The sequence below is a fragment of the Pungitius pungitius genome, chromosome 21, assembly GCF_949316345.1.
Source record: "Pungitius pungitius chromosome 21, fPunPun2.1, whole genome shotgun sequence".
Taxonomy (NCBI): domain Eukaryota; kingdom Metazoa; phylum Chordata; class Actinopteri; order Perciformes; family Gasterosteidae; genus Pungitius; species Pungitius pungitius.
This window is the reverse complement of record NC_084920.1, coordinates 4,103,370-4,117,221: the sequence shown is the minus strand read 5'-3', so window position 1 is coordinate 4,117,221 and position 13,852 is coordinate 4,103,370. Positions and strand designations below refer to the sequence as shown.

General features: G+C 49.8%; 1 protein-coding gene across 1 annotated transcript in view; it reads left to right on the top strand.

Moving 5' to 3' along the window:
• The first annotated feature begins 725 nt into the window (after positions 1 to 725).
• nrg3b (neuregulin 3b) overlaps positions 726 to 13,852 on the top strand; it is a 139,610-nt gene continuing 126,483 nt past the window's right edge. The window contains 2 exon segments of the mRNA XM_062559867.1: positions 726 to 2,116; positions 2,118 to 2,409. Of these exon segments, the coding sequence (XP_062415851.1) occupies positions 1,562 to 2,116; positions 2,118 to 2,409 (847 nt within the window). The 5' untranslated portion in view covers positions 726 to 1,561.

Genomic DNA, 13,852 nt, shown 5'->3' with positions numbered 1-13,852 from the left:
TCTCTTTTACTCTTCTTTTGGAACCGATGAGGGAGTGAGCGCCCCCCCCCCCCCTCCCTGGAGAGATGGGGCAGCCACTAGTCGTCACTTTGGAGTGTTGAGGGCGGCGGCGGCGGACCGGAGGAGTTGCGCCGGGATCGGGATAGGGGGCGTGAAACCCTCATCACTCACCGCGGATTTAGTAAGCAACTTGCCCCCTCCTCTCTCTCTCTCTCTCTCTCTCACCCCCTCCCCTTCCCCTCCTATCGCTGTCTCTCCCTAGTCTGCAGCCTCCCAAGAACAGCCGCCGCATCATTTTTTTCAGAGCGCCAGCCCCCTCCTTCCCTCTCTCCCTCTCTCTCTATCTCCTCTTTCTCCCTCTCCCTCTCCGTCTCCCTTTTGCGCCACTGTGGGAATGCAGCGAAAGGTAAACGACTCGTAGAGTCCTTTTTTTTTTCTTCCTCCCCTTCTTTTTTCTCCCCCTTTCGTCCTGTCCTCCCACCGACGGGGTGGGTCGTCGCAGACAGCCCCCGCTGCGGAGACGCACGGCCGTCACACTCCAGGGGAAATTTCGGAGCGGTCGGCGCGGAGGGGATCGGACCCCTGGATCAGTTGGATTTAGACACACTGTACACCCCCCACCCCCCTCACCACCCCCAACCCCCACCCTCCACCCACCAGCGCCTTCCCCATCATCTCATTTTCAGATCACATCGGATCTTTTCTCCCCCCCCCCCCTTCCGCCTCCCCCTCGCTCCCCCGCCTCTGGATTACCGACATCTGGAGCGGGCAGAAGGGTCGCTGGGCACCGAGAGAGCGATCAGTCAAACTTGAAGTAGCCGACGGAAGACCCCCGCAGGAGGGGGAGGAGGCTCTCTGGTGTGCGCAGACAGAAAGGGGTCCAAAAAGAACTCCCGACGAACCCCCGAGAGAGCAAAGGAACAAGAAGTGCTGCGTATTTTAAGGAACTTACGCGGCCGATCACCATCCAATTGAGCGTGGAGACGGATGCTGCCCGGGTTGTTGATTTACGCACGAACCAACGCACGCGCATGGATTTACAGCTCCAGTCTGAAGCGGATCGATATCCTTCTTCGTTCTTTTTTTTATATATACGTCTGCTTTTTAATAACAAGGAAGTGAAGCATCCTGGGATTTATCGTCGCTTAGTTAGCGCTAAACTACAGTGAGCCCCCCCCCCCCCTTCTTCCTTCTTGTCTTACTTCTCCATAACCTGCGTGCTCGTGTGGTAGCCTGTATATTCTTGTGCATATTTGTGTGTGTGTGTGTGTGTTTGGTGTGTTGTCCGCCAGAGGGAGTGTCGGTGATATTGTACGCAGTGCTCTGCTCTCAGTTTAATCACCTCTAATCAGGTGTGTCTGCTCCTGCATTATTTCCATGTCTTATGTCTGTGCATGAAGGTATCAATAGGTGAGGCGTTGTGGGGCGCACGTACTTAAGATGCCCAGCGCTTCTCCGGCACCCCGTCCCCGTCCTGGTGAATGCCCTTGTGCCACCCGGCCACCTGTCTGACCCCCCCCCCCCGAACACCGTCCAACGAGACCAAACGAGCTCCGGCAGGATGAGCGAGCGTTCTGCTGCCAGCAGCCTAGCTCCCATGACACTGGAGGAGCCGGGGGCTGAGCAGGCGTCCCCCAGAGTCCCCGGCCCTCTCCGCTGCGGCCCCTGCGCCGTGTGGCCTCGCCAGCAGACCTGGCTGTGTGCCGTGCCCCTGGTGATGGGCTTCGTGGGACTGGGACTCAGTCTCATGCTGCTGAAATGGATCGTTGTGGGGTCCGTCCAGGACTATGTCCCCACTGATCTCGTGGATCCCAAAGGTAGCATTGGACAGGACCCCATATTTCTATCCAAACCCAGCGCCATGCCCAAGGGCCCCGACATTTCCACAGCCACCACCACGTCAACGGCCCCCACCGCAGCCACGGTGTCGACGACCACGCCGCTCGCCGCCGACGGCACGGCCCCGGCGCCCAGGACCCGGTCGGGCCCGCCGGCCAACCACTCGGGCTACGGCAGCGCCGCCAACGGGGACGCCAGCCGCGCCCCCCACCTTCACAACCGCGTCGGCACCCGCAACAGCGGCGCGGCGGTGACCACCTCCACCACCCGCGCCACCCCGCCTCACCCCGCCCCCGCTCGGCGGCAAGGAGGTCACCCCTCGCAGCACGGTCAGGAAAGGAAGCAGCACGGGCAACGGGCGCAACGGAGCCGCCAACCCCAAGCCGGGTCAGACGTCCGCCGGCGCCGCCGTCACCACCGCGGCGTCCACCACGACTGCCGCGAAGCCCACCTCCAAGCCGCAGCCGACCACCACCCAGCAGGCCGTCCCGGTCAAGCCCTCGCCGCGCTGGAATCACGGGCGCCCAGGCAAAGGGCCGGCCACGCGTCCACACCACCGCTTCCGAACACGTGAGTTCACCTTTTTTTGGGGGGGGTGGGGGGGAAGAGAGAGTCGGTGCTGTTTGGGTTGGTGTCACATGGTGGAACTCGAGATGAGTGTTTCACAAGAGGTCTTTTCTGGGCGTTTGTAGTAGTTCTAAAACCTGTGACTCGACAGCAGCCAGGGCCTGGATTTAAAAGCAAAATACCTTCCCTCTGCAATGCTTTTGAAATGACTCATGATCTGAGAATGTGCATTATTTCTTTTTATATCCACATAGAACGTGGATCCTACCACGGCTTAACATTAATCGCATTCATTAGCAGGGACAGATATCCGGGGATATTCTCCGTACTTTCACCCCTCTCGTCTTTATCTTTCACTCGCGCATTAAACCGATACCAATCTCGGGAGGGTTTTTCTTTTACATTTTTTTAAGTAGCATTAAAGCAAGGACTCCTTTAAGTAAAATGCCATTCATTGGAGTCCGCTCGAGTGAGGATGCTGAAGCTTTCCAATGTGTCATGTGACTGAGGACGACATATTTGTGTTATGAAAACAAATAACCGGTGAGGCGTTGAAGTGGTATAAAGGTTACTTCTCGCCTCCTGTCTAGAGGAATCAGATATAGCAAGGCCACACATCTCATTTAGATCAGAGGATACTGGGAGCAGGTACTGCAGGGATATACTGAGGGAGAAACTGAGAGAGTGTGAAAGATGAGGCCCAGAGGGGGGAAGTAGGATGGATGTAGGGCTCAGAATGAGTTTGCAGTAGACAAGTGGATAGAGAAGAGGTAGGAAATGGAAAAGAAAAAGTCCTTTTGACAAACAACAAAGTAGAAAAAGATGGCAAATAAAGAAGATGCAGGAAGCCTACCAAAGCGGGGGAATGATGAGTGGGAGCTGTGAGTGAGACGGCAGATGGAGTTGGCTAAGTGAGGAAAAGGCTTGAGGGAGATGTAGACTGTAAAGCGGAGAAGCTGTGAATATTTGCGTATTTAGCAGTGATGGAAGGCTTACTGATTATTCATTCCACAAGGGGCATGTTTTCAACATCACAGGGCCATTGTTTTCCGATGTGGATGGGGGCAGGATGAAAGTGTAATCATGAGGATTGCCTGCGTGTGTCTTCGGGGATTTCAGTCTCAGACTCTAAACCGGTTCTGTTTGGAACGTTAATTGGCGCCTTTGAATGAAAACGTCTACATTGCGTCGCTCGACTCGCCTTGGCGGCGCGAAGCCGCACCGATGCAAAGGATCCAGGTCCAGTGGCGAGCAGGAACTGTAATTAAAATGTCATTGCAATAATATGAGCCAAGTGCGTTCAGCAATTTAGGGACAAATGAAAGCGTCCGTTTCTCCTCCCACCCCCACCTCACTGGCAAAGTCCTTAAAGGGGGAGCGAAATGAATGTGGAAACTGAAACCTTGATATCTCCACATTTCTGGGTCTGATCACAGGTTTTTTTTGGCAGTTCTGGTTGTTTAGTGGTATTGTTCATCAGTTGGGAATGGCACATCATTTGGGTTTTCTTAGGCCAAATATTTTCCGTATTTAGCTCGTTGGACATTGGGCCGCTGCCGTTCTGTTTTGCGGTTGACCGCCGTTATTTGAGAGAAATTCCTTTGTGCCTTCCCCAATGGAGGAAAAAGGCGTTGACTGTGACCAGCCCGAATTCACAAAGAAAGACTCCGACGTTGACTCAATTACAGAAATGCCAATCGACTGTCTTCAGACTCCTCCCGCGGCCTTAATCCACTGCTCCAGAGTCCCTTACGTCACTCAACAAGGAGCCTGCCAAAGGGCTGAAAGCTGCCAAACCGGGCATCCCCCCTAGTGTAAACATCAGGACACATCTGTTTGTACTGTACACTGCAAAGAGGGCGGTGCCTTACAAAAGCTAAAGCCAGCCCGGTGATATATATATTTAAGCCTTTTTCTTTTCCCGATGTTGTTGTGGATGTGATGACAGTATGACCAGTGGGTTGACATTTCTAGAATCCGTTTTTCATGCATTTAGTAGAAATCTATTTGACAACAGGTAGCACTTACATGTGTGCTATGCTCATTGTTTCAAATCAATGGGAATACCCCATCGAAAGCTTTAAACCTGTTGAAAACATCCCCTTTGTTGAGTAATAATTCATCTATGGGATTATCGTCAGTGATGAAAACCTTCCTACAAAAATAGTCATATTATGCTTCCTACTTACAAAAAAAAGGGATTTGGCCATTTTAATAGCCAGCTACTGACCTGTAAAACCATGGTATTCTTACATAAATTGTTCAGAATCAATAAAATAGGATCATCACTTTTGTAGCAAGTAGACACAGTATTCAGCCATTTTTTGTACAATAAAATGACTGACAGCAAGTATCTTTACTACTGGTTGTTTTTCATTTGACGTTTCACTTATCTGATGTTTTATTGAAATCTTTCCTTGTAGAACTATTGCTGCAGATCCTCCTCAAGTACAGTGTGTTCTCGTAGCCCAGGATCCTTAATGATGCTCTATCAGTGATGACTGTGGGTTTTTTCAGACATTTGGTTGGCCACCTCTTGCCTGATACCTTCATTCTCTCTGCTAGAAGCAATACGTCTGATTTTATTGACTTTATTCACTTCATTTATTGCTTTTGTAAACATCGAAGACAAGAGTTTATGGTATAGGCTGCAATATTAAGTCTTCTTAAAGCTGGTTAAGCTTTTACCAAGCCGGTTCATACTAAGCTCCGCCCCCAAATGTCCCCTCCAGCTGCTAAAAGCCACGATGCCAACGGCCAAAAACCAAGACGGAGACGCTCAAAATGCCAATCAGCGGGCATCAAAACCAACTAATGGGTGACCAGGTTTGCTACTTATTTCCAGTGTGTGGCGCCAAATAAAAACATTTTAACAGCAAATAAAAAAAGCTTGGGTTTCCAAATGTGAATAAAGGTCTTTATATAAAGGTCACAAACTCCATTCAAATGGCAATCACCCAATTCTTCGAAGTCTTATTTCCAACATCTTGAAGGACAGCTCCCCTCGAGGAAAACCACCGCTGTAATCCGTTGAAAAAATAGTCATATGTTTACCATCCTGCTTCTAGTAGTTGTGAACACTGAATTCCAACCGGATCAAATGAAAAAAACTGCAGGTAACATTTCAAAAATTGAACGGTTAGTGCTACGAGTGGAACACTGTCAGCGCTTAGTCGCCCCAGGCGACGCTGGGATGTTACATGCGTTCTGGTTGCTATGGTTATCTTTACTGTCCCTCGTATGTTCGTACGGGGTTAAAAGGTATCGAAGCATTATCTTCTTCTGCACATTGCTTTAATTCACACTCAGATAACCCTTGGTGCACTATTTCTGAGCTCTATACCAAATGCAAAACCCCAACGCGGTATTCTTGGGGGGCAAAACAAGGCTGTTTGTGATACAACTTTGGTTGTATCAAGCCTGCAGTTCTGTGCAATGCTGCACGTACTCAAAGTGTAGAGATGCACACAACATCTCTGAGCTGGTGATGAAACGCTCCGTAAAAAAACATGGATTCAGGTGCATTTGTCTCCGCCCCAGCCTGCTCCTCTCACATCTCATGTTGAAACGCTCATCTGGACATCAGGCAGTAAACCTCCCCCCCCTCCACACACACACACACAGACACACACACTCGCACACAGACACACTCTACTCATTGCTATTGCTCCCGCTCTGTTTGCTGAGGATCTAAATACATCTCTGTGTCCTGGAAGAAAGACGGGCTCTGTCTGTTGGGGATAACGACATATTTTCTCCCCCCCCCCCCCCCCTCCCCCCCTCCTCCCTCCCCATGGTGAAAGTGTCATTGTTTTTTTCTCCGTCTCTATCCGTGCGTTGCTTTTCTGCCCTCTTGTCTCCCTGCATGCGTTGGCGCTCCTTAGCTCACATCTGTGAGCGTATGGCCCGACGCAGAAGTATCGCCACGAGTTGAGCACAAAGAGGAGCCCGGAGCGATGCGTGCGGCCAAGCTCATGAATCCATAATACCCCCCCTTTTCCTTTTCTTTTTTTTCCCGAGGACCTTTTATGTGTCCATACGAGCCCCATCGGCCGGTAAGTAGGGAAATAACAAGTGAACGGAGCCGAGCACCACGGATGCCTTTTGGGGGAAACCGTAAACGTTGCATTGCCTCACGGCCCAATTCCTCTTTCTCCTCCCTGGTGAGGAATCTTCCTTGAGTGGAGCGTGGTTGTAATTCCACGCACATCTCACAAGCCCAATTCTGGCGCTGTGAGTCGCCGGGCTTCTGGAAATCAAGCGGCTGAGCTACTATCTGTTAAACCAGAGCAGGTGTGCATCCAAGGTATTTCTTTATTTTTCAAAGGTGAAAATAAATGTTGTTGCTGTCCCCCCAACACGGGTTTAATTTGTCAGTTGGCTTCTGTGGTCATTTAATAAAATGGATGGGAAGGATTCAGCACCTCATATGTCTTTGAGACTCTTGTTTTTGGGAACGTGAAGTGAATTCTTTTGCCGTTTTCTTGTTATCGACGTAAGTGGCTTCCATGTAGATCCGGACGCCCCCGAAATCGACGCGGAGCAGACGGAGGCATCGGTCACGGGGGGGGGGTGGGAATAGACTCCGTCTTGAACAGAGAGGCCAGTGTCAAACAGAATACCGAGTGTGGCTGTAACAAAATGGCATTCCGGGCTGAATAAGAGGCTGCCCTCATACAACTGTGGGTCAAAAGCCAGTCGGATGCTGTGGCCCATTTTCACTCACCTCACGGTGAATAGGAACAGACGTGGATGTTCTCTCTCCTGAAACGCAAGCCCCTTGTTGTTTTTATTTATAGTTTAGTTTTTTTTCCTCCTGACTTTACATTATGCCCCCTCACCGTACCGCGGGAGGACCAGTGAGGCGTGTAAGGCAGGGATGAAAAAAAAAAAATCCAGTTCGCCTCTCTCTCCAGAGGGGTCAGGCTCAGATTTGCCGGGCTGCCTCTGAGCCCCTCTGTCTCCCCTGAGACACGCTCCGCTTGTTCGCCGAGGCCGGGCCCCGCAACGCGTGCGTGCGTGTGCGCAGCTGCACCGATTCACCAAATGTCTTCCTGGTCGGAGAGCGAGCTCTTGTGCCTCGGCTTCTTATCATCTCAGGCGCAAGCTTATTAGAGACCAGTTTGACCCCAAATGCTTTTTTTTTCTTTTTTTTTTTTGTCTTCTTCCGTCTCAACGTCCAGTTGTAAGCCTCGGAAGACCAGCTCGATTTGATGAACACACATTGAGTAACAGCAGTGGGGTTGGGGCTGCGAGCTGTCAGTCCCAATGATGACGATTATTTCGCTCTTGGGAAACACCTGTCTGGCCCAACTACCGCCACTGTTATAAACTGCATGCAATTCCCCCTCCTGTCCACAGGAGGCACCAGGTGGTTGCCTCCCACGCTATAAGTAGAGGCCCTGTTGAGGCCAACTTCCTGTTTTGTTGTTTTCCTGACATGTGTCCGTTGGATTGATCCTAACGTAAGTAGAGCTTTATTTTCCTTATCCATCCTACGATGTAGCATTCGTCAGGTACGTCAAAACTGTCTGTTTTAAGTGGCTTTTTATTTAGAAGGGGCGCTGGGAGCCACGAGGTTGGCAGTTCGAATCCCGGTTGACCCATGTGCCATCTTGAAGTGTCCCTGAGCAAGACCCCCCAGCCCCTAATTGCTCCCCGGGCAAAAGGTAACTCCTTGCAATGTACGTCGCTTTGGATGAAGGCGTCAGCTAAATGACATGTAATGTAAAATGAATCAGGAATTTAGTAAAAAGTCCGCATGAATATCTTCATACCTTCAACAACAATCCTTGCTGTATACTGTTGGCATCTCTGAGATTCATTAGTGTGTGTGTGTATACACACTATGCTCATGCACTGCGGCATTCTGCAGTGTTGGTCCTGAATATTGAGCTCGCAGAGACACTTGACACTGATGGGCACCAATTACAAAGCTGAATACATCAGTGTGTAAAGAAGGGGTAAGCATTCAGACAAATTATCCCGGAGTGACAGCTGGGGGAATGCTTTAAAATTTTGTTGGAATTGATCCCATGGCCTTTCCATCGCAAGTGGCGCGCTCTACCCGCTGAATCAATGAGAGAGAGGGGGAGAGAGAGAGAGAGAGAGAGAGAGAGAGAAAGAGAGAAAGAGAGAAAGAGAGAGAACAGAAGGACCAAAATGAGGCGTGTTTAATACAAAAGGCTGAGAAAAAAAAATAGAAGGATTTGTTAGGGCAAAGCATGAGAGTATGCTCCAGATGTAGCAATCCAGCTGCAAGGTAAAGGCATGTACTCGTCACAGTTGAGTGAATGAGGCCTGACCAGACATCTAATATATATATCGCAGACCACAGTACTGCTACCGTTCTATTATTATCCCCCTCATTTGTATGCAGATTGCCCTCCAGGTATTGTATGTGAATTTCCAAGGCTTTCAATTCCCACCTGTCACCAGTGTGTGTGTGTGTGTGTGTGTGTGTGTGTGTGTGTGTGTGATGGGTCCTATGCAGAACTGAAACAGCGAGCTAGGTAAACCAGTGGAGGATGTCAGTGTGTTATGTTATCAATCACATTATACTGGATTTATAGCTTATGCCACTTATGACTTAACTTTTGCAACGTGAGGGCCCATATTACTCAACTGCCATTATTTTTATAAGCATTACATTGTTTTAGTCTCTTCTCACCTATAAAAAGGGAATAATTCTATGGCCATTTATTTTGTCTTAAAGCTTTTTTTTTTTACAGCAAATTGAGATCAGAAACCAAAGCAGTCTCATTACCTCATTGGGATCTTGGAAATTACACTTGGCTTTTTGTATATAAAACCCATTGAAAAGAATGACCTGCTGTTTGTAGAGGTCGCTCTCTGGAGGCTGACGTGAAAGGAGCCGGCACTGACAGGTAAACCCGAGCGAAGACGCAAGCGCTCTGGACACACGCGGCCGAAACTGCTCCCGAAATGTGTCGCGTTGGCTCAGCCGTCCCGCGGGGACTCTACTGTACGACATCCAAGAGTGTCGCCCTGGCTTGTTGTCGCGTGTAATCCTCCCTTCGCACAAAAAGGACATCGGATCCTCGAGTCGAACCTCTTCGGGCAACACGTCCTCTCAGGCTGTGTTTATTTCCCGGGCCCCTTCCAGACCCTTAACCATAAGCCACGGTCCCAACCTTAACCTTTTGTAGCTTGGAGGACGCGGGGCCGGTTGGGGATGGGGGGGCCTGAAGAAAAAATCTGAATTCTTATTGTAAATCCGCGAGAAGCATGACCACGTTAGGGCAACTTGTTCTCATCATCTGAAGCTTTTGAGTGACATTTGGCTCACAGGGAAGCGTCCTGTCCTGACTCAGGCCATCCTTAGTGCTTCCTCGTGTCACTGTGATTTATTTAGACCAAGTGTCCACCTGGAGTGTTGCAGACAGAAGAGGGAGGGGAGGGGCTGAAATATTAATGTATGGGAGGAGAAACATGTGCGTTCCCGGGAAGTGTGAATAATTGATGAAGCTTCCCTTTCATAAAGTGCTCGATGTCCTGGGCTGAGTGGTCTAATGACCCAAGGACTCCGCCAGAAGTCCACATTTTGCCACCGCATGAGCAGCGGGGAAAACCGCGGCGTTGGATACGCGAGCGCGATGAGGCGGCCCGCCCCCCCCCCCCCCCCCCCCCCCGCCCCTCCATCCCGGGGGCCGGTGGACGACCGATCGACTGCATCTCTCGGCCGGCCCACGAGACGGCTGACCTGCAGTTGTCTTCTCTCAGGGGCAAAGGCACCGATCCTCGTTGACCCTCAAATTACTTCTTAACTAAATCAGCAAAGGTGCGCGGGTGTACCTTTTTGGCTTCTCTTGGCTCATCTCTTTCCATAAATGCATCCAGAAGGCTCCCCTACAGAGGTGCTAATGTTTACCTGAGGAGAAAATGAAGGTGTTCTCTGCCTAAAGGAAAGAAATAATACTAATTGAATGTAAACAGTGGGATCATTACTGTCTCCGAGCACGAGTCCCCCTCCGATTGGAAGAAATGGAGAGTAGAGAATAAGAGCGGGTTTACCGGTGGTGTGTGTGTGTGTGTGTGTGTATGCTCACTAATTCACTCCCTTTAATCACATGCTGTCATGCCCACTTACCCACAAGTCTGCCACGGTGCGATCTGGTGTCTTAGAAATGGATACTTTTGGCCTTCTTGTAAAAAAAAAAAAAAAAAAAAATGGACAAGAAAAACACCACTCATTAGTTCCCTCGCCCTCCGTCGTTGACGGGCGGAGCGCGCGGTGACTCTGCGATCGCTCGGGGGGGCCGCTGAGATATGGAAGTGCATGTGGCCGTGGCAGCGCGGAGAGGATTACAGTCCATCATATCTGATCTGAGAGCGTTAGATCCCTATATTGAATTACGGACCCTGCGGGGTCTCTGGTTCCATTATCAATTTGCGAAACGAATAATGCGGAAAAGGAGAAGGATGAGAGTCGGGGGTGTCGTGTAGGGAGGCGGAGGCGGTTTTGGTGGGATGCGATGAACAGCGGACCCCCTTTTTTTTTTTTTTTTTTTGTTGAAGAGTTTGCAAGTGGCAACTGCAGTGCCATGTGTGATTTAGGTATTACGGAGCTTTAGTCCTCTGCTATTCTGCTGGATATATTGTCCCATTTTGGAGGGATTACAGCTGCAGTGGCCGCCTAAAGCCTTCATTAACTGTTCTAAAAACATATTTATGACCCACGTACCCTTTTTAAAGCAGCATTTTAAAAGCCCTATAAAGGGTTATAAAGGAAGAGCACAGTGTGTAAGGTTATTAAACCCACGCGATATACGTTTGGGTTTCATAATGTGACATTTTATTCCCCTTTTGCAGAGCCAAACCGAGTCGCTCTCAGGTCTCACACTCTCGGCCTGGAAATGACCCCCCCCCCCCCCCCCCCAACAGCTCTCAGCCCGTCATTTAAACAGTTTTGCGTGAGAAGTCCCGACTTCAAAACTCGAGGGAGGCGCCCCCACCCGGCCCGCGGGCCGCGATTCCTCACCGAGCCCGGGCCCCCCCCCCCCCCCCTCCGCGCGACGAGCCCGCGGGACGGGGACGGATGGCGGAGGTCGCTGCCGTCCTCCGCCGCCAGAGGAACGTGCCCGGGCGAGATGGAGAGGCTTGTTGTGGCGTGCCAGAGGTGGAGGTGGAGATGGAGGTCACCTTCTCTCTCTCTCTCCCCTCCCTCCCACCATCCTTCATGCCTCTATACTTAGTGAGTCCCGTTTCCTCCCCTCAGTTCTTCTCTGTGGGTTTTCTTCCATTCTCCTCACATTGCTGGATACATGAACAGCAGCCAACGAGGGAGCTCTTATCTTCGGAGTGCACCGGAAGAGATAAGAGTATCGTTAATCACGCCATGGAAGAATTCCTGGGGAAATTGTGATAAGGAACCAAAGGCTGTTTCATTATTATCAATTGTGAAGATTCTTTCTCTTTTCATGTAGGCCTCCTTGAGTGCTCCGTATCCTTCTGTACCGTAACGCTGCATGGATGTGACATGCTTAGTCATTGACCGCTCTCTGTGCCTTTACATAATCACGTCTGTTCTTTTTCCTTTAGCTCACTGTAAATGTTAAAAGGGACCTCAGATTGGTGATTGTGTTAACAATTACATTAATTAATTACAAGTAATTGTTGTTTTGGCTTAAATGCACAATAAACCAGCAGCCATTATTTTTCACAGTATAATCATAATTCTTGGAAATACTCACCTCCATCAGAAGAAACGGAAGGTTTTCCTTCCTCAGAACTCTTTGACACTTGTAAAAAAAGAGGAACCCCTCGTGTGCCGTCTTCCCAGTACATCTTTTAAAGCATGACATTAACAATGTTGCAGCTAATATCCTGAAAATGATCAAAACTGCTGTCGTTAAGATTCTTATGAATGGCTAACCTTGTTAGTAAGGTCCAAAGTGATTCCTTTTAAAGACATTTGCAGTAAAAATATTGGCTTTGGAAGGATTATCAACTTGAAGTTAATGGACAATTCCATAATAAGCAATGATCTATTCCAACAGCGCTGGCTTTGTGTGTCATGAGGGCCTAACTTAACGAGTACTTTGTATTTTACATAAAGCTTTAAGCTCTGTGGATGTTGGTTTTGTCCGCCTTCTTTCTCTGCCGTGGTTGCTGTTGATCTGCAATTTGTTGGAGAAGCTTTGCGGCTTCTTTTGAACTCTGCTCCCACACTGTGGAGTACGACTCCCCGTGGATGACATGCAGGCAGCTAATTTGGCTTTTTTTTCGGGTTGTCTGAAGCGTTCCTTAAGTCTGGTAGCCTTCAACTGCGTTATGTCACATTGTTCAGATCTGCAGGGGGTAAGGAGGAATCATGTTGCTCACTATTAAAACATCAATAGAGCGATATGGATCCTTGAAGTATTTGTCATCGCAGATATTCTTAAGGAAGAGGGACAAACTCGCCCTGTAAAGTTAGTGCGGACGCCGTTATTTTCAGGCTGTCCGAAGGCCGAGGTGAGCTGACCGTGGCGTTGATGAATAGTGAGAGCGGTGGGGACGGAGGTCGGCTGAGGTCCTCTCATCTGGTCTTCCTGGGGCTTGTCTCATGTGGTAATCCATGCACGGTAAAAAAAAAACGTTATCCATGGGGGATAATGTCAACTCTCTCCCAAAGATAACAAGAACAAAAGCCCTCGCTGAGAGAGAGAGTGCGTTTGATATTCCCCTAATCTGCAATCTTACATGGCTCTGTTCTATGGATCTGTCGCCCGAGCTCGCCGACTAACACGACCACAAGCGCCCCCCCCCCCCCCCCTTTTTCACAGGTGCCACGTGTGGACGTTTATTTCATTTCCACCGCGCCGAGCGCCCTTTTTCTGGTTTGAGGAAAAAACACAATCGCGCGACTGTGTGTTGGCAACACAGAACTCGGCATGGGAACGGCGTGTTGACAGTGTTGCAGCCCGCCAGCGCTGGATATTGTTGTGGCCTCTGATTTTAAGTGTACCAGATGTGTTTATCGCTCGTGGCACTCGTGGAAATTTCATTGCTCGCAGCGGGTTGATTGAGCGAGCGGGGAAGCCGCTGTACGTGGCCTGCTGTGCTCTGAAATTAGATGGAGGAGCCGGTTGTCAATTAGCGTTGTGTGGAAAGCAGTGCGACACACCTGACGTGTGTGTTTTGGGGGGGGGGGGGGGCTACTGCCTCTCTTTAGCACTGTCAGGATCAGAAGATTATAGAAAGACGTGATCATTGAGATTTAAGGTTTAAAAAGCACTGAATTCCACCACAAAACACCCAGCCTGTCAGACAACTCAGTGAATTATATATTGTAAACCAACCCCCCCCCCCCCTCACCCCCACCCCCCTCCCTCCGAACATCTAGGCAGAAACATCTCTCTCTCCCTCTCTCTCTCTTCCATCTGATGTGCTGCATTGAATCATTGATGGGACATTCACAACAACAGCACTCCTCCCTATAAAA